Source organism: Engraulis encrasicolus, chromosome 10, assembly GCF_034702125.1.
Source record: "Engraulis encrasicolus isolate BLACKSEA-1 chromosome 10, IST_EnEncr_1.0, whole genome shotgun sequence".
NCBI classification, from domain to species: domain Eukaryota; kingdom Metazoa; phylum Chordata; class Actinopteri; order Clupeiformes; family Engraulidae; genus Engraulis; species Engraulis encrasicolus.
This window is the reverse complement of record NC_085866.1, coordinates 51,726,185-51,746,481: the sequence shown is the minus strand read 5'-3', so window position 1 is coordinate 51,746,481 and position 20,297 is coordinate 51,726,185. Positions and strand designations below refer to the sequence as shown.

The 20,297-nt window shown below is 42.7% G+C and overlaps 2 protein-coding genes and 1 long non-coding RNA gene across 4 annotated transcripts in view; 1 reads left to right on the top strand and 2 right to left on the bottom strand.

Moving 5' to 3' along the window:
• Positions 1–893: 893 nt before the first annotated feature.
• On the bottom strand, positions 894–12,004 carry znf217 (zinc finger protein 217). The gene is made up of 5 exons (XM_063209283.1): positions 10,535–12,004; positions 9,132–9,248; positions 6,942–8,510; positions 5,215–5,341; positions 894–4,179 (listed from the first exon to the last, which is right to left on the bottom strand). Exons 1-4 carry the CDS (start codon positions 11,946–11,948, stop codon positions 5,223–5,225), a joined length of 3,219 nt encoding a protein of 1,072 aa, XP_063065353.1. The 5' UTR covers positions 11,949–12,004; the 3' UTR covers positions 894–4,179; positions 5,215–5,222.
• A 9-nt stretch (positions 12,005–12,013) lies between these two features.
• Positions 12,014–16,726, bottom strand: LOC134457321 (uncharacterized). Its single transcript, XR_010036429.1, has 3 exons — positions 16,533–16,726; positions 13,616–13,734; positions 12,014–12,315 (listed from the first exon to the last, which is right to left on the bottom strand). It is a non-coding gene; the product is annotated as an uncharacterized LOC134457321 (long non-coding RNA).
• A 1,785-nt stretch (positions 16,727–18,511) lies between these two features.
• LOC134457318 (putative N-acetyltransferase 8B) overlaps positions 18,512–20,297 on the top strand; it is a 56,006-nt gene continuing 54,220 nt past the window's right edge. Inside the window, exon 1 of one of the 2 annotated variants that reach the window (XM_063209281.1) lies at positions 18,512–18,629. The gene's annotated coding sequence lies outside the window, so the exon portion shown is untranslated. Of the gene's footprint in view, positions 18,709–20,297 lie in introns of both variants that reach the window. The other variant, XR_010036428.1, reaches the window with a different exon arrangement.

Below are 20,297 nucleotides of genomic sequence, written 5' to 3'. Positions count from 1 at the left end.
TAGGTGTATGTTTAGGGTCATTGTAATCATGGAAAGCAACACAATGAAAATCAATTGAGTTCAATGAGAGATGGTGACATATTTGCTATTCGTAGAGCAATACATGTTTAACTTCATGATTTAATCAATGATAAAAGCCCTCAAACACCTGCAGCATGCATGCAGCTCCTCATAAGAGCTGTATCTGCACCATGTTTCACTTTATGCACCATTTCTCTTTTTTCATATTCTTCATCTCCAACACCATATAGTTTTGATGGGACATGGGAGGGATACAGCTCTTATGTGGAGATGCATGCATGCTGCTGGTGTGTGAGGGCTTTTATCATTGATTACATCATGAAGTTAAAAATGTATTGCTCTACGAATAGCAAATATGTCACCATCTCTCATTGAACTCCATTGATTTTCATTGTGTTGCTTTCCATGATTACAATGACCCTAAACATACACCTAAGGCCAAAGTTGATTTTCTAGAGAGGTGTGAGTGAATCAGTGATTAAGTATGACACCCGATCTGCGTATTTGAAGTGTTTTGAAGTGACTTATCTGCTCATTTTCACATTATGTTCGATAGGCGACAAAACTTTTGTCTTGTCAAAATCTGCCCTGTCTGTGTTCATTAAAGGGTCAATCTTTCTTTGGAGCTTGAAATGTATTTTTGTACATTCATTTTCATTCGAGAGGGTTGTAGCTTTCATATGAGTGACTTCTGAAGCCAAGTGATTAATTGAAAGTCACGTTATTAGCTGTTATTCCAAACAGATGGGTAGGCGACAACTCTTTTGGAGGCAAGTGTACTTATTGGACTCACTGTATAAGCGCAGTATTTAGTTCGAACTGTTCCGCAATTCGATAAAAATGAATGAAATCCATGTATCTGACCAGATGGCAGCATTTTACAATATGTTTTTTATTAATACTGAATAACATTCTAACCACACATTTAAATCAATGTCAGTGGAAATGACTTTTTGACATTATGAAAAAAATAAATGTTTCAAATTCACTGCTCTCTGCACCAACACCTGAGTGGACCCTGATATCCTTGAACAGACAACAACAAAATATGTACACTCTTACAGCCACCCCTGAGAAAACAAAACGTAATACTAAGCAGAAAAGGAAATGGCATAAAAAGAAAAATGGCATAAAACAAAACAAAAAAAATGGTCCTGGTGGTCTTAGCAAGAAAGTTAAGACACATTCCAACAGATACTCCATCAGTGTATAATACTGGCAGCCTGTTTCCCATAAATACAGTATATGTTTTACTTTCCCCGTTTAAAAGGTGGAGTGTCATTTTAGGCATTTATTTTCAGAACGTATGCTGCCCATTCACAAACTTGATCTTTTCATAAATATTAACAAAGTAATAAACTAATGTTGACATAATATTGATATTATTACAGTATGATTTGCAATCAAAGATGTCTGATGTCTGACATTGAGAAGATGCACCTATTCGTGTATGATAAGTGTACATTTCCACGTCATAATGAACAATTCCAAATTGATGGTGGTGGTGGTGGCGGCAAGTATATATGAAAACAAAATGTAAATGGGCAGCATAAATCCTGGAAATAATTTAGTGACAAGAACTTCAACATACTCCACCTTCAAAACAAAACCATGGAGCAGGTTCACACAGCAGATTCTAATAGAGAGAGAGAAACAGGACAGACCTCCCCCTACTGAAAGGACAGTTCTGTACAACCCCAATATAAATATGGGACATTCATTATTACCACCTTTGACATTCATACTCTTCACCTAGTACGTCAGTCACACATCATCCTGGCCAACTGACTGTTCAGCATTACTCTGGAAACAGTGTAGCACAAAAGCAAATGATACATCCAATTATTTAATAGTAATAAAAATAATATTAAAAGAAGAAAAACACCAATGGAAAAAGACTGATGAAAGTGCCATGCTGAGAAACCAAAAAAACGTTAACATGTATTCTTCGCTAGGGCAAAAAAAAGAGAAAAAAAAGTGATGCAAATGATAATCAATTGGAAATAAAGCAGCAAAGGGTCGAACAGCAGACCCTGTAACATCAGATTAACAGTCTCTTGTCCTTGCATCTGTCAGACACTAGTAGTCACTCCAAAGACCCCGCTCATGCTAAGCTCCCTTTTTATGATAAGTACACAGTGCTGGTCAAATTGGTTGGCTGTGGCAGTGGAGTTTATAAACACAAACAGAAAACTCAATTCTTTGTGTCAAACAGACACGCTGTTTTCAAGTATAGATCAGGGGAGTACTCCAAGAACATGATAAAATGGTAAACCTGGTGAAGTAAACCTGCAGGAAGTGGTACATCTGCTCATAGATAGCCCAGAGGTGTCATTTAGTTTTAAAAAAAAGAGGTCTGCAGGCTTTCGAACTAAGTGATTTACCACAACCTCAAGGTTAACTTCACCTGGATTACTACTTTGCCACATTCTTGACATACTCCTCCTGATGTTTAAATGTTAGATAGACAAAATGATAGACATGCCAATGTCCCTTTCGCCTGTTCCCAGTACAATAGGTAATGATACAGAGGGCAACTTTTTGAGCAATATTGCTGGGCAACATCATGATGAGATATCCGATTTCTGACGGAATAGTTGAAAACAAGTTGTCTGCTGCTAATCCGAGTTCTACTAATAAATATGTAATGTGATCAATCGTCTTTACACCATGTTATAGTATCGTTGCCCAGATGGATTGCTCAAAAAGTTGTCCAGTGTATCTGCCTTCTACCAGTGGCACAGACAGTGACGCACTACTGAGCGTACAATTCACACATTCACACATAAAATAAGGTTCCATGGTTGTTGGTTAACACCTTAGAATTACAGTCCAGCATAAACATTCATTCATCCAGATTGGTCCATAGAGAGGAAGGAGGAAAAAAAAGACACATACCACTTCCTGAAAATAAATACGCATACGAAAATAACGACACCACAGAAAACATTCACACCATGTGTAGCATTTTGACTGAACAGAAAGGCAACTTCCCATGGAATGGATGAGTACAGTGTGGAGTACAGTGAGTAAGGTGCTGTGCAACATAGCTGCCTGTTTGCACCCAAGGCAGCATGCAGGCATGACCTAGTCCCAGCAGCTAAAGCCACAGCCACAGCCACAATGCTGTTACTGGTGACCCAGAAAAAAACAGCATAATGGGGACCCAATACATATGAGCCCCTCTCCCCATCAATGTCTCTCAGTGCAGCAGGAATCAAGAGTGGAGCCTGATTAGGAGACGCAATGGAGTTGCAGGTATATTTGTGTCATTAGCTGTCCTTTCAATAGAACAGCTAATTATCAACAGTGTTGTATTTTTCTAGGAGAAGAACATGGGGTGCACAGACCACACACATGCACCCACCCTTCCCCCATACCAGGCACACTAACCAAAACATATTCAAAATAAAGTGTGACTTGCAAAAAAACGTAATCCTAACTTTCTTTTTTTTAAACAGAGCACACAAATGTAGACTGGTTTCATTGAGCAGTAGAGGAGGTGATCTGGAGTGATTCAGCATGGTGTGGATGGGTAGAACATGTAAACAGAACCTTCTCGTCAGAAGACAGATGGCGGAGTACAGTACACTGTAGGCTTGTGGTCTCAGTGAAGTCATTTGCAAGGTTCACAGAATGATGAGGCTTCAAAAGAGAAGTTCACAGTTTTCTTTTTACTCCTTTCAAAAGACCAGCAGTAGTGAGAACAGACAGATCTTTTTTCAGTTTCAACCGTCGCAAGAGGAAATTATATGCAGGCAGTTTGCCAACTGACCAAGGCCAAAATAACTGAGCGCAAGCAGTAAAGCTTTTAAAGAACATAGCCTTGTGTGCTCATTTTAACAGGAGAATGCAGTTAATATGTCCACTATGAGTTGATGCACCCCTTTCTTTCTAAATTAACCCCTGCACATAAGCCTTTTGAACAAGAATGTGCATCTACTCACAACCGCAATCAAAGAGCTGCAGGGAAAATCTGCAGGAATCCCAACACTTGCCAGTGCTGAAGACATGTCGCACATACACAAGTGTGCTCACAACAAACATACATGCACACAAACACAATAAGGTCACAGCTTGCTGGTGGATATGAAAACAGTCTTTCCAGATACAGTTCAGATAAGGCTCCTGGGATGTCATTCAGTGAACACTACAGACCTGAAAAGAGAAGAGAGAAGAGAAGAGAAGAGAAGAGAAGAGAAGAGAAGAGAAGAGAAGAGAAGAGAAGAGAAGAGAAGAGAAGAGAAGAGGAGAGAGAGAGAGAGAGAGAGAGAGAGAGAGAGAGAGAGAGAGAGAGAGAGAGAGAAAAGCAAAACTTAAGACATCTTAAAAAGCTGGTTTCCTAGACCAAATCCCAAAATGTAATCACTAATACATTTTCTTGAATTGTTGTCAAAACACTGCATGTCAAGACTTATATTGTATGCATAGATTCCAAACATACAATATCTCAAAGTGAATACATCCATTTGCTTTCAGCATGAAAATATGTGAGATCTCTTCAAAGTACAATACTCACAGACATGAAACTCACAGACTGAACTTTACTTCTTCGGATGCACAGTATAGACTTCCTTTGTCTTCTGACAAACTGTCTTCACACGTAACACATTTTGTATTGTCACAGGCCACAACAGGAGTGCTTGACTGCACCGTGCAAACTTGTGCATCAAGTTTTAGAGATGTTTTTATTTGTAGTGCTTTGGCTACAATTCTAAAAACAAGTCTACACTGGATCTTTCAAAACAGCACACAATGTCAGACCTATATATGCCATCATACACTATGGCACAGCATTGAGGAGTACCACTGCTGTGTCTTCACTACAACTGAGGCCCAGAGTGGTAGTACCATGGTGGTTCATGGTATCGTGGCTTGAGAGATGTTATCATCATTCATTGATGAAATTGTGGATTCAAAAATATGCAGAGACATTCCACTGCAGAATATGTCGTCACACTTTCAGAAACTGAGACGACGGCTGTGTTGATACCAAATTGATTATTTTCTGTAGTATTTTCTCGTTATTTTTTTCTTTTCTTTTTTTTCAAGTCAACAGACCTATATTATGTGCAAACAATCAAAACCGGGAACTGGTTTCCATCCAATGGCCTGACCAATACACTATTGTTTCTTACAGTCGTGTGTACTTGACAATAAATCCTCAGTGTGTGTTTTGTTACTGGTACTCACCATGGTGTTCATGAGGAGCTCCTCTCAGAGGGCTGGTGGCATTTAGGCTCCTGGCTGAAGCCATGGGGGTGCTCAAACCTCTGCAGCAGAGCGCCCGAGTACTGGGGGTAAGGCAAGGGCCTGTTCACTGTAGACATAAAAAAATACACAAATCAATATTACTAGGCATGCTACGGAATCAAGACAAGCACTGATCAACTGGTTACACTTCACTATATAACTGGTTAGCACTTTAATTCAGTTACACTTCAAGATATAACTGGTTAGCACTTCAATTCAGTTCACTAAGAGTAAAGCGGTGAGTCTGACTTGGTTGTTGACAGCAAAAACGCAGAGTAAAAGGCATTCTGCCCTGTTCAACCACATCATGTGGACGTATGGTTCCTGGCTAACTCACAGGATGAAACAAAATGGCCATTTTGTTGTTTCAAATGTATTGTCTTCTAATCTCTAGCTCCTTTCTTGGTTACACGTGCCAAGGTGTTTGACAGGTTCAAGCATGATCAAAACATGATGAAATGGACACACAGACAACACCGACCACCATTCACAACAGCCAATATGATTCACTTCCTGCTGTTCGCGGGGCTCTCTTTTTAATTTGAGTGCCAGCACTGCTCAATATCCGATACACTAACATCATGGCATTCATCAGCCAACTAATTCCTCAACTGACCAATAAGGATAAGGCTCTTTCCATTACATGAAAGTCACGTGTAGACTTTGTGGTTTCATACCTGTAGCGCAAGCCAATATATCTTCAAAAGGCACTAGACCAAACTAAGAACAAAACTGTTACAGTCAAACCCTCCAGATAAGCATTACTGTAATAGCCTAAACAAGTTGTCATCAGTAATGCCAAGCATTCAGTGACCTTTCAAAGCTATGCTGTTTACATGCCACTGCAATCCTGTGTTGAACAAATAAGGCCAGCTACTGAGGTTTTTTTTGTTTTTTTTTAAAGCCACTTTGGATTCAAGGTTAAGTTGTCACCTGCTAATTCAAATGCATTTTGTGTTCACTTGAACTTCAAACATGTACATGCTCAGCTAATTGTTTTAACAGCTAACGCTAATGCAAATAGAACACATTAAGAGGTCTATGTGGACACGGTAACAACAGCATTCTACATTTAATATACTTTCTAATTAAGGTAAAGGCTGTTTCATATTTCATTAACTGCAATTAGGATTCAAGCATTTAGTTGAGGCATTTGGTTTGCTGCACCTCCCTTTGGCTGTGCGTGTATGTGTTGGGTTGGGTTGGGTTTCCCCAGCACATTATAGACAGCAAATACAGCACCTACCACCTTCAGTATGTCCCCTAAAAAGATGAAGATTTTGTATTGTAAATGTAATTTTGCTAAGTTGTTTTACCAAATATTGTACAGAAGCTGCATATTTTGAGGGGTTTCATATCATTTCATATGAAACAAAACGTAAACTTTCTGATGTCTGATATAGAGATGCACCGGATCCTGATTTTTAGGATCCTGCCGGATACCGGATCCACTGCTTAAGATCCTGCCGGATCCGGAACCGGATCTTGGATTCTGTGCATCTCTAGTCTGATATCAGCAAATACCACAACCACCTTGACCAATACATGTTCAACAGGAAACACTGGTGTATGTGTGGAGAGAGAGAGAGAGAGAGAGAGAGAGAGAGAGAGAGAGAGAGAGAGAGAGAGAGAGAGAGAGAGAGAGAGAGAGAGAGAGAGATACGTACCTGTGCCATGGGGGCTGACATGACTGGCATTCCCCTGATATAAAGACGCCAGATCGCCAGGGCCATAGGAAGGCAAAGGCAGTAGATGATGATGAGGATGATGATGGTGGTGGTTGATGGCTCTGACGTCCGACTCCCTGGCCACCGAACCAGCAGCGGACACCGCTTTGCTTCCTTGACCAGCCACTGAGGCTGCAACGCCCGGAGGAAGAAGTCTACCCACCCTGCCCATGTCTGGAGGCCCCATATGATGAGGAGGAGGCCGCTGCTCCAGGGCCCCAGTGTCGTAGTGCTTGGGCCTTTTCACCGTGGGCTCGTTGTTGTTGTAGTGGTCCCTGCTGTGAGGGATGCGAGAGAACCTGTCGGACAGGCAGAGGCGCGCCGCGTCCGAGGGCCACACCACCGTGTTGTGGTGACCCGAGTTCAACACTGAGGTCCCCCTCAGCAGCGACCCAGTGTCCCGGTCCAGGAGCATCGCACCCGGTGGCTTGCTATGACCGCCGGCATCAAAGGGGGTCTTCACAGGCCCTCCTCGAGGCACTTTAGGGGGCATGTAGGAGGGAGTGTGGGTGGGTACGATCAGCCTGGCGTCCGGCCTGTCGAGCTTCGGGATTTTGACCGAGGAGGAGCAGCTTTGTGATGGGGGCTGGGAGGCCTGGTTTGAACACCCCTGACCCTGACCTTCCCTGGCAGATCTAGCAGGGAGTGACTGGCTGGATGGAGGAGCAGCAGCAGGAGACGGAATAGCAGTAGCAGTAGCAGTAACATGTGGGGGAGATTGGGTCCGCCGAGGATGCTTGTTGAGGTGCGGAGGCGCCAAGCGGCTCACGTCGTTCCCCTCCAGAAACGGGGGGCACCCCGTGTTGCGCCTCAGCCTGAGCTCGGCGCTGGTGACTCGGGGCCGCTTGCACTTGGCCAGCCCCTCGCGGTGCAGCAGCTTCTGGTGCACCGCCAGCACCTCCGGGTAGAGGGTGGTGAAGTGGCAGGTGGGGCAGGCGCTGACGGGCATCTGGTAGCGGAGATCCATGTTCGACGCCCCCGGCACGCGGAAAGACAAATCCAGAGCGGATTCCAAGTATGACGCCTCTGTAAAGTGGTGCCGCTCCTTGGTGTCGAGGTTCAGCGCATCTGCGGTGGCTTCCTGCTTGAAGACGGTGGGACTGTGTGTCCACCCACCTCGTGGTAGGGGCTCCGTGTCCACCAGTGGTAGTGGGCTACGGCTGAACTTGGTGCCCTGGTCATAGACACCGCCTGCTGCATGTAGCTGAGCATCCATGGGGCCATAAGGGAGGCCGTAGGACAGGGGCCTATGAGCCAGGCTGTGGGAGGGTGTCTTCTCGTTGCCACTGGGCGTGGTGATGGAGGGTTCCTCCTCCTGCTCGTCGTCCTCCTCCTCCTCCCCTCCGTCTTCCTCATCCTTGACACCGAGCGGAGAGGGGCTGGCGGACACGGGGATGCTGGGGATCTCCATGTAAGGCTTGTCTCGGTGGCGCCGGTCCAGGTGGTACCTCAGTGAGGTCTTCTGGGCCGCGGCGTAGTCACAGTATTTGCACTTGTATGGCTTCTCACCTGGAAGGTGTAAACAATATGACTTAATAACATGGCTCCCATAATTCACATCTGCATACTTAAGTTAAGGTAAGGTAAGGGTAAGGTAAGATAAGAGATGGAGGAAATATGCAGAATAAATATATATACTATGTATAATTTGTGCTGCTGCTCACCTGGAGCGCACAAATCAATAGCACTTAATAATGTGATCGATCAATGAATGCATCAATTCCACTCATATTATTGAAAAATGTAAAAGAATGCAGATGAGGAATGAATGTAGAATAAGATATGATGCAAATAATTTAAAGTCAGTACTCCAATAGAATGTCATGTGAGGACTGGTACACACATGAGTCATTGACATTTTTAGCAGCAGTCATCAGGGTGGTGCAACCACACAGTCAATGTCACTATTGCATGAATTAATTAAATCATTTTTTGTTTTTACTGGATCTTCTAAAAAGCATATCCTTAGCCTTTAAATGAAGGACCAATTATTCTAATTGATTCATTTAATTATTACATGCTGTGTATAATACTAGCTGTAGTTGCACCACCTGACGTCTGCTCCTAATGCTTATGACCCATTTACAGGCATACAGTATTGGTTTGCAGACATGTCCACTCCACACTCACCTGTATGAGTCCTGAGATGAATATTGAGGTAATAGTTGGAGCGAAAGGTCTTGCCACAGTAGCTACATGTGCGTGAGGGCGCAAGAACCTTCAAGTTCATTTTTCCATCTTTTTTGTCTGAAGGGGAAATAGAACATGGGTGAGGAAGGGAACGCAAATATATATATACTGTATATACCGTACATATACACCCAAGTGTGTGTGTGTGTGTGTAATTTTTTACTCGATAAACTGAAGAGCTCTTTTCCAAAACACTACAACAGCAATGATTCTTTTAATTGATCTTAAGGTAGCATCACCGCAGTTGTACTGTGGTAATATTATCCATCAGATAACTTCTAAAATTTGAATGATATTAACTCTGAGGCATACTAAATTGTTTTTTATGTACAGTATATAGCGTCTTGGATAACAGTTCTCAACTGGCAAAAGTACTATAGGCTAGCTCACTGCTTTCATGTAGACCTAAGAGGCTTTCCATGCAGATGGGTTTGGATGTGACATGTTTTTACAGAACAGGTTGTTAGACTTGTCTCAGCATAACCAGTGTATTCATGTCACTGGTGCCAGGCCACAGCCTATCAAGATCTACAGGTTCTGTTTGTGTAGTGTAGACACACCCTCCAATGTCTTCAATGTCTTGAGAAATCTCAATCAGATCAATGGCCTGTTTGAGGTGGCAGAATATGGTCCAGTGAGCTATTGTTTAACTACAGTGTAACCAAACCCCTGACATATTCTTGTTTTCGTAATTGACCAAAGACTGAATTGAAGAAATCTGTGTAAACTGTGTGTCCCCCAGGGCAGATCAATGGACTGCTTCTGTAGTTATCTGGTAGAACACTTAGGCAGTTCAAGAATGAAAATTAGGAAATTGAACTGGGCATGTCTATAATACCTGATTCCTCTGTTTGCACATACAGTTCATCCAATTTGAATGTTTGCTTTATCTATTTTGAACTCAGGTTTACTCAGGCTTTCATTTGACGTTGGTCAGCCCATTCACATTCAATACTTTGATAATCTCTTTTCCCTTCCTTGCCTTGCCAGTATTTCCACATATTTTATGTTTTTTTAAATCTTCATGCTCCTGTTGTAAAGCACACTGGGTCAACTCCTATTTGCTACATGTGACTTCATGGTATTATTACTGATATATGCTTTAAGTATGTGGTAAGGCAGGTGTGGTTCCTGGATGCTGTCGTCATGACTCAGCGCATTAGCATGTGTGAAGTTAAGCCCAACTGGGAAACTAACTTACAACTCCCTTCGTCATTGTGACACAGCACGCCACAGCACACAAGTGTTCACTGCACACTACAGAATTGCATTTATGCCTCACCCGTGCAAGGGGGCAGCCCCTAATGGCGCCCCTAGGGTTAAGTTAGCTAAGCTCATCTCACCTGAGAACAGGGCTTGAGCGGGATTGCCCTCCTCAATTCCTTCCTCTGCATACTCCCCTGCTCGGTACAGCACAGAGCCGTCAGCCGACCCGGTGCTGCTGGCCTTCCCGTCCAGCGAAGGGGTGGGGCTCTCCACGCCCGCCCGCACCCTCTTGTGGATGCGCGAGTGCAACACCAGCTGGTGATAGGTGCGGAAACTCTTCCCGCACTCCTCACACTGGGTGGGCTTGTCTTTCTTCAGACTGTTGGCCTTCTGATCGGGCTCTGGGGAAGGCGTCGGGGCTGCGCTGGGCTTCAGCAGCTGAGCGTTAGCATTAGGGCTGTTCTTGCCGGCCCTCTCCTCTCCTCTGCCCCCTCCTCCTACCACCTGGCCTGGCGGTCCAGAGGCCCATATTCGACCCAGCTCCTCCTTGTCAGAGCAGGAGTCCTCGTTGTCAGACCCCGGACTGTCTGGGCTGAGCTCCTTAGCGATGTTGACCCCTGTCACGATCTTGCCCTTGGTGGCCAGCTGCCAGGCCTGGTAGGTGTTGTAGGGGTTGAGGGCGATACCGCGTCTGACGCCTTCTGGCTTGGCGGTAGCGGCAGTTGGCCGCAGCTGAAACAGCTTCAGGAAGTCATCTTGTTCGGTCGAGTCTTCTCCGTCGCGGTCTGAAGGCTTGTCGGCAGCCTTTTCCTCCTCTTCCTCAGCCGAGTCCTTGCTGTGGCAGTGCACCTTACTGTGCTCGAGAAGAGTCGCGAGGTCATCAAAGAAAAACCCACAGATCATGCAGAGCCGGTAGGTCGTCGGCACAGTCGGGGGGGACCACGACGAGGAAAGGGCATTCTGCACAACGCCATTGATGGTGACCGGACCGTCAGCATCTGGCAGGCTCCTGCCGCGCATCTTCCCGACGTGTGTGCGCATGTGGTTCTTGAGGAACCAGGGCTCCTTGAAGCGGCGGCCGCATAGGGAGCAACAGTAGCAGTAGCAGTCCTTGTGGCCCTTCATGTGGCTCTCCAGCTCCGCTGAGTCGCCCACTTCCTGCCCGCATACTACACAGCTAATCGGTGCCTCCTCCAGGCCGAGCGGACTGCGGATGTTTTGAGGTTTGACACCCAGCCAGTCCCCTCCTCCAGGGCTCCGGAACTCCGCCTCCACCCGCAGGACAGTGGGGCCGAACAAGGTGGTGGGATGCTCACACAACACGTGAGGACCCAAGTCCTCCTGGTGCTCAAACCTCTGCTCGCAAAACATGCAGTCTATTGGTAAGAAGGTGCTGACTGCCTCTGGGTCTGTGTTTTTGGGCGCTGCGGAGCGACGATGTGGCGTCATGCTGGAGCCTGCCCCTGGCATGCTGGCACCGCTGCTGCTTAGGAGGTCCTGACCCAGGCTATCAGGGCTCTCCACAAAGGGGATGAGTGGATGAGTGGGCATCTTGCTGCACCTCCAAAAATGTAATTACAATGATGGTGCAGGTTGACAGAGGGCCTCTTTTTAAGTCCAACCAAAGGCCTTTCGGAGGCTCAAAATTCGTTTTAATAGTCTCTACAAAATAATACCAAAAAAAGGATGTAGGATTCTTCCCACTTGAGTAATCACTTTCATCAGAAACGCCAGTTCAACTGTTGCCAAGAACAATGAACCATAGTTCTAATGCCAATCATCATGATGAAATTGTAACAACAACAAAAAAAAAGAAAAGGGAAAAAAATGAAAAAGGGCACGTGTGCCGTCGTCAGATAAGGTTTTCTGATTGCTCAATATTTCCTTTGGTGTTACAGCACGTTCCAGCACACACCACCTAAAAAGAAATACAGAGGAGATGAGCTGTTATAGAAACTAGTGTTAGGGTAACAAGTCAAGATCTTATGATCTTTGCATCGACAATAAAAATAGCCAAGTTTTTTGTTGGGAAATTTAGCTTTTTGGGTGAGATGTATAGAAAATGGCAAATATTCACTCTACCGTGGTATAGCATCACGAAACAAGGACATCTAAACACAATGCAATAATTTTCTCATCTCAAACAACTGTTTGAAACAAAAGCAAACTGCAGTGGTGGGCATACCACAACATACAAATCAATGAAAGTCAATATCTCAACAACCTGTCAATTGCTGGGTGTCCCCATGATATCATGATGTGAAAATGTGATCCGTATGATGAGCAGAACTGTTTAAAACCATGTTGAACAAGGAAATATAGTGTTGTACAGTATCATGGTGGAAAACATCTGCTGTGCAAACTGCCAAACCCTTGTAACAGAATAGCAAGATGTAAGCTTACAAAAACTCTGAAGCACTGAACTGGTGTTGGACAGAGGTCAAAGGTTAAGAGAAGGCCATTTTAAAAGGAGAACGCCTGCCAATAACAACATGAAGTTCTACTGCTCACACTACACTTGACTTGTCAATACCGAACAACGCAGTATTACCTTTCCGAGATCCTGGCCACTATAAAGGGGGATAATATTTCATACGTTTTGGGATGATATTTGGAGTAAGGACAGACCGATATATATATCGGTCCAATATTTGCATATTTTAAGTGTATCGTATCGGCTGATACGCGTGTGGCTTTGGCCGATACGCAATATTTATTATTTCATATCGTTCAGGTTTTTTTAAAAGCACCAAGACACTTTATTTTTTTATAACTTGATTGTTAGACATTACTTGATTGTTAGAGTGGGTGTTTAAATGTTACAAGTTCTACCTCAATTTGATAATGTTAAAGGAATGTTTATTTTTAACTTGAGACCGGGAATATTTTTCATTTTTAAACCTTTTTTTTAACCCATATCGGCCCCAAATATCGGGTATCGGAAATCGGGTATCGGCCAAGGGTGATGGAAAAAAAAAAATCGGTATCGCACCAGCCATTAAAAAACCTGTATCGGTCGACCCCTAATTTGGAGTATGTTAAGATATGTGGGGTTTTTTTTATGAATGGTCGGTATCTCGTAACGGGCTGAACATAAAAAGTCGAGTTCTGACAATCAAGGGTAACATGACCAATGCAGCTACATATGGAAACTGGCAGGAATTCTGCGTGTATTCCTTTTGTGTCCTTGGTGCCTTTGTTCATTAGGCATGAAGTACCTTGAGAAGTCTGAGGGGTTATCTTGAAGTTGTCGCTGTTGTAAAGGCCGTAGGGAAATGAATCACCACAGGTGCACATTCCTGCAGGTTCATTACAGCCACTTCTCCATGTCGAAAAACTTCTGGAGACAAATTTCAAAAAGGTTAGTTACAAACTATGGACAGTCTACAACCCCTTACAGCTAGTAAGCACATTCCCTGTTTGTACACAACACCATGTCAACAGTCATCGAATGTTGAAGTTGCACTCACCAACATTGAGTATATTTAAAAAGTTTTTCGATCATTTCTCAAAGGAGCTCTTCTAAAAAATCCAAACAATCACGAAAATGTATGAGTTCATGTAATGCAGTGGTTCTCAACCTTTTTTGAACACCCCCCCAGCCTCATCACAAGCCTCCCAACGCCCCCTTGACCTCATCATAAGACTGACAAGGCCCCCCTCAGTATTCAAAAATTAAATGGACTAATGTCCCCCAATGTCAACTAAACACAGCGTCCTGGGGGGCTGTACCGCCCCTGTTGAGAAACACTAATGTAATGTAATCTCACAACGCTCGAGACTCATGGGAGAATAGTTTTTACAAGTGTGGTTTTCTGCCCCACAGTGGAAGTCTTCACTCACTCACCCACCCACCCACCAATGACTCATTATAGCAGCATAGGGTGATCAACTCAAAAAAGTTATAAGGTAGCACTACTTAGAAGGGGAAAACTACTTTAAAAAATATTCCTACGATGTTTGGTTTGGGAGAGGTGTGACAAAATACAGTGGCCACGTAACTTAATGAATGAAATGAATGAAATGAATGAATGAGTATGCCACAGCTGAATTAGAGCCATCAAGGGGGGGGGGGGAGGAGGAGATCAGATACCACTAGATACAAGAATGAATTTCATAAACGGCGCACACACAGGAGATATTGAGCCAGCCTAAGTGTTCAAGTTTAAAACCATATGCCCCATGGAAATGTATTTGAGTTAAGCATCAGCCAAGGTGGAGATGGACATCTTCATGGGGGAGGGAGGGGTATAAAATACAGATAATAAGAGAAAATTACTTAATGCATTTTAACCATGCATTTGACACTCTATATATGTCCAAATTAAAGTGAATTAGTAGTTGTACCAAGTTTTTGTGTGGATTAGTAGTGATGGCATGTACTTAGCCAAATGACCAAACAACCTGGACAGAGTGTCACCGAGAAAGGACAATGATGGCCACATGAACATCAAAGTAGCATGTGCGCGCTCACGCAGGTGGTGGGGCGGGGGTGTCTGTTGCTTTTTTTCACAACTTTTGTGGCTCTTTCCCTGATATAATCAACTACGTCGGAGTAGGCTGCCTGACTTTTCATAGATGTTTGGTGTGCCAAACCAGTTTCACCAAGAAATGTCAGTAAACTATGCGGCTTTCATGTGAAAACAACATTATTGCATGTAGAGTTTATATCGCATAAAGCCATTCCTCAGTGGTCATTCAACCCAAATCTTTTTTTTGTCTCGATTTCCTGAACTATTTTTCAACAGTAATGCAGAACGTCTTCATAGCTGTTACAAATGCATTAGTCATTACAATATACGCCAAAGGAACGGAAGTCTTGAGAACTTTGTTAGAATCAGTTGTTACTTGTGTCTATTCAGTATCACAGCGTCGCGAGCAAAATATAAGATTTTTGGTTCAAGTGAAGACTCAGTTTGTAAGACTACTTCAACGTCATTTAATACATCCTCCACGCGTATTAAGAACTACAGGTAGCCTACTGGTGTAGTATTCAGCACAATGTCTATAAGACATGACATCACTTGCATTAATGATGACTATTAAACAAGTAGCTACTAGCCTAGATCTATCACTATTCGGACATAAACTAATGGAAAACCAATAAAAGACTACCTGAACATGCGTTTCCCTGTAGGTGAATCAGAGGATGTATACTGAATCAACTTCCTGACACGTGCTTAAGTCGTGTTTGGAAGCAAAGTAACGTTATTCATCATCAATTCCAGATAAGTGATAAGTGGCCCTCGGCAATTCTGTACGAGAAGTGTCGCGATATAGAATTACCCTCAACTGAATACAGCACTATTTGAGAATTGTAGCAATTAATTGCATAAAGGTTCTAAATCATGTATAACATATTTGCTGTGATGTGCCAGTAACAACTCTTTTTTGTCTAGTTTGTCAAATGAAAATCGCGAAACTGCTCGAGTTGTAATCACATGTCCTTCAACAGGCCAGTGCTACAGCGTCATGAGAAGGACAATTGATGCTCTTTATTCAGGTTTCTAGCTACCCCAGCGTGGTTTCAAAGATGCATGAAGAACAATAGGAACCACCCTCTATACATTAGGGAACACACTCAAAAAATTAAACCATTATTAGAAAGACCATTTGCGATTGTGTTAAACTGCATTACACTTGGCAACAAAATTAGGCTACTATCTGACATCCTTATTCTTGCCCAGTAAGCTTACCAAAGCTGGATGATGCTGATTTAGATTTTAAGACGTGTGAGTTACATCAATAAGGTGTACATGACTTATTAACGCGGCTATAAAACAAGCTTCAGACTATCATGAATAAAGCCACGGTGTAAGTATATTGTCAAGAAAGGTATAGTTGGTCTCGAAAAGAATAGCGAGTTAAAACCACAAGCACAAGTTTAGGTGCACGTAAATGGCATTCAACAAACAGTTCCTGCTTTTGAGTGCAGAACTATAAGTAGCACATCAGTTCCCAATTTCACACTATAAAAAAACGATGGCGACATTTATCACAGCTATACTCGCATATTACAAGAACAACATAGCGAACGATATTTGAATATATTCATGTTTTTTAAGTTTCTTGGACTAGCTATAACGTTTACTTTAAACGTTATTGGGGGGTGTCTTACAGAATGGGGAAACTCACCCAATACACTTCAGAGAATCGTCAAGCTGCAGAAAAAACAATTGAATTGATAGACAGCTATTCTTTGTTTAACACAATTTAGTCAGATAACGTTATTAAGTTCGTTGAAGTTACGTCCTAGTTAGCTAAGTTAGCCAATTGTTAGCCAGCCAGATTGCTTGCATTGAATGTTTGCAAATCTCACTATGCAGCTGTTGCATTGGGGGCGCGTGCACTCAACATCTCTGCGCGTGCACGGCGCAACAGTAGCCTGTGGTCACGTGGATTATATTACCAACATTATTAAAAACATTAATACATGTTGGGTATGTATAAACAGTCCAGCAGATGAGACAGTTTCACGTTTGCATAACGAGTAAGTTGGTGATTTAATGTTTGATCAATAAACAAGATGGTTGCGCGCTAGTGAAACAAACCAACATAGACATTCACCTGTGATTTTCCAAGAAGGGCTATTCACAGATGCTGGCTAAGTAACAGTTGTTTACCATTCCAGTCAGAAGCCAAGCCAATGAATATTGTGTACGTTGTGCAATAGAGTAGCCTATCTAATGGCTCATTCGCCTGTTTACTTGGTTAGGCAATGGCATTGTGCAATGCATGGATGGCAGAAGAGTGTTTTATAACCTACCTCAGGTTTCAGGTTAGCCTACTTCATACTGTCATTCCTCTTCCAGCTAGTCTAGAAGTCTAGCCTACCATTGGCTATGTAAAGCAAGCCATTATGCTCTCCCATTAATGTAGGCCTATAGCTAACTGACAACTTGTAAAATGAATAAACTGACTTGGTAGAAGAATGATAGTTGTGGTCATTTGCAATAGGTAATACTTCTTCCTAAATAAACCATAAATTACTTGGCATTTCCAATTCAGCTATATTTAACTTGCTCTATCATAAAATTCATCTGAGCTGCCTATTGCTTGCATGCAGATGAATTGGGAGCACCTGAAGGTATTAATCCCCTTTTCACTTCATCTTTGGCTGCTAATGTTGGTCATGGCTGTACTTTCAGGAAAAGACTGTTATTTACAAAACAACCTTGCTGCTATGTCCCAAACCACTTCTTTGTTTATTGAGACTGCATGTCATATGAAAACGTTAATTTCAGAAAACTGTGTGTGAGTTTAGGCAGTGAAGCACCTTTCCTCCTCCATTATGCATGTCAATGTGGCCCCTGCCTGTGCCCATCCCCCACACTATAGCACCCACACCCAACTTTCCACCACATGTGATAGGTCTACCCTTGAATACTCTCCATTCTGCCTTTGAGGTTACAGCTTGGTCACCCTCCTCAACAGCTTTGTCAGACACAACTTGTGTTGATTGAAAGTACTGATGTACACCTGATTTCACTAATGGATATCAGACAAGTAGCCTATTTAACCTTTAAAACATAACCTGAAAAAGCCTGCTATACTTGTCGCATGCACTCAACATTCACTCAATGTACGCATATATGCATGAGCTCAACATTACAGGTGTTAACAAAAACAATAAAGAATACTTAAAATGTAGTGATTGTTCTATTATATCTATAGGTTTATGTTACACAGAGCTGATAATTAAAAGTGAACCAAATAACAGTCTACCACATGTGTTTGCTCAAGGGCTCATAAGCCATTATTGCATGTGGAGGAGAGCATGTGATATACATGGGTTCTCAGTGTTTATCAACACGATGTTATGAGGAGGGGCAAGACACTGGTCGCCAACCACGTGAGCAATTTTTTTGACCGACAGTGGTTTCCAACAATCAGAGGTTGAGTTGTGCACAGTAAGGTTCGCGCAGTCAGGTTAGAAACAAAATGTAGAACCCATGTATAGACCTGATGGTGGAGGGTCACAAATGGTGTAAACTGCACAAACAGACATAACGATGTTCTGCGAATGGGATTGATTGAAGAAATGAATGAATGTATGGAGAAATGGGACATTTTTGGGTTCTCACTTTTTTTCATTTATTTCCAACACAGAAAATTGCACACATGAAAGTGGATCGGCGCATCACCTCTTGTGCGATTGTGGTTCCAGGAAATGTCTCATCGTAAAGGATCTCGGTCGGCCTCCCTATCTGCCATCTTTGGTTAAGTAGCACAGTGTGAGAAAGACAAAGTGTTTTGAATCTCTGATACATGTTTGTCTATGCGCCCAAAATGAACAGCCTGAATTCTGAAGGTAAATATTCAAGCTCTGTGGAAACATATAGAGTTTATGCATTCCCTGTCTGGAAGGCTTATTAGTTCGTAGGATTTTAGTTTGTAAAGAAAGAGTATGTTATTGTCACATTTTATCCATCATGTTTTTTTTATAGATTTTATATCAGTTCAGCCTTTATGCATGTATAAGTAAGCAGACAAAGTGTACATTGGGAATAATTATTAAATTACGGTTTATATTGGGATTTGCTATTTGGGGGGCTCAGGGGGGGTTGGGGCAAACAATGTATGTTGATGGTAAATAGCCCCTGACAGCAAGCCATGGCCCAGTTTGACCCGTTTGTACATAATACTTGGGAATGCTTGCACACTTCGCATAGAATTGCAGGTGTGCAAAAACTAGTATGGTGAGGTGCAATTCCATTGTCACACCTGGGGCTGATCATTCCTCTTCCTCATGTCTAGCAGCTGTGGGCTTTTCCCCTATTAATTACTGTCACACCAAAAAGGACTTATGTCCGGGACTGAGACAAGGTTATGTAAAGGGAAGATGGCTTCAGAAAAGGGGAGTTGACACAATATCCTACATGTACATCTAATATAGAAAGACTAACAAACCCAGTGACTCAAAGAAGAAACAGTTTAGTTGCTTGATTAGAATACATTGTTCCACAAGCATCAATCAAAAAGCTCCTAAAGGTCTCACCACCATATTCAAACAACAGTGCAGTGAATCACCATTTTTGACCTTGGCATTTGACATTTTTCTACTTTACATAGCCTACCATTTTGTTCCATGTTTGTGTTCAGCATGTTCAAAGAAAAAGTATTTAACAAATTGATAGTTAAGACAAATGTTAACACAAATCCAACTGACTTCTGTCGTCTGCTGTTTACTGAGGTGGAACTCCCCGATTTAGGCCCTTTTGCCCGGCCATTATGCTGGCGTATGCTGTGAATCAAATGACATGTGTGACTTTTAGAGGCCTCCCACTCTGCTCCCCATTGTTGTGCGATGACAAAGGGCCCGGCAGAATCCCTGCTCATTTGGCCAGCCATTATTACCTTAGAGAATGATGGGACCAGCATGGGACAAAAACAACCTAGTCATGCAGCCATGCAACAGATGCCTACCCCCTCTATCAAACAAAACAAAACATTATTCACCACTCAGAAGTTGGTAACTATTTCTGGAAGTCGGTTTCAACCCAAAATAATCACTGTGTAGTCCTGAATGCTTGGAAACTCTTACAAAAAGGAAATAATGACATGTCAGTTGGCTATGGTGGACTTAGGGACAACAAAGGAATGTGGCAGTTTCCTGGGGAAAATGCATTAGGTTTTTATTTTTCACAGTGTTTTTATTGAATTACTAGTATAGCCGTTAGTATAGACTTTTTTATCATAAATAGTGTGCTCAAGTATAGAGCATACGATTTCACACATTATTGGATAATAGAGTATGGAAATTGCTTCCTTTAAAAGAAAAGATACGACTATTATGCATCTTAATCCAATTCTGATTTTAATCTCAAACTTACCCTGATCACAAAATCAATGTTTGCAGATGCATAGTACATATTCTAGAGCTTTCTGTTCCAAACTCAT

What these genes read in the sequence shown, in the direction of transcription:
- znf217 (XM_063209283.1), bottom strand. Translation starts at nt 11,948, where the DNA reads ATGCCCACTCATCCACTCATCCCCTTTGTGGAGAGCCCTGATAGCCTG. An exon ending in CGCTCAAGCCCTGTTCTCAG is followed by an intron (nt 9,249 to 10,534) that starts GTGAGATGAGCT and finishes TTTCCCCTTCAG; the next exon opens with ACAAAAAAGATGGAAAAATG. An exon ending in TCATCTCAGGACTCATACAG is followed by an intron (nt 8,511 to 9,131) that starts GTGAGTGTGGAG and finishes TACACCTTCCAG; the next exon opens with GTGAGAAGCCATACAAGTGC.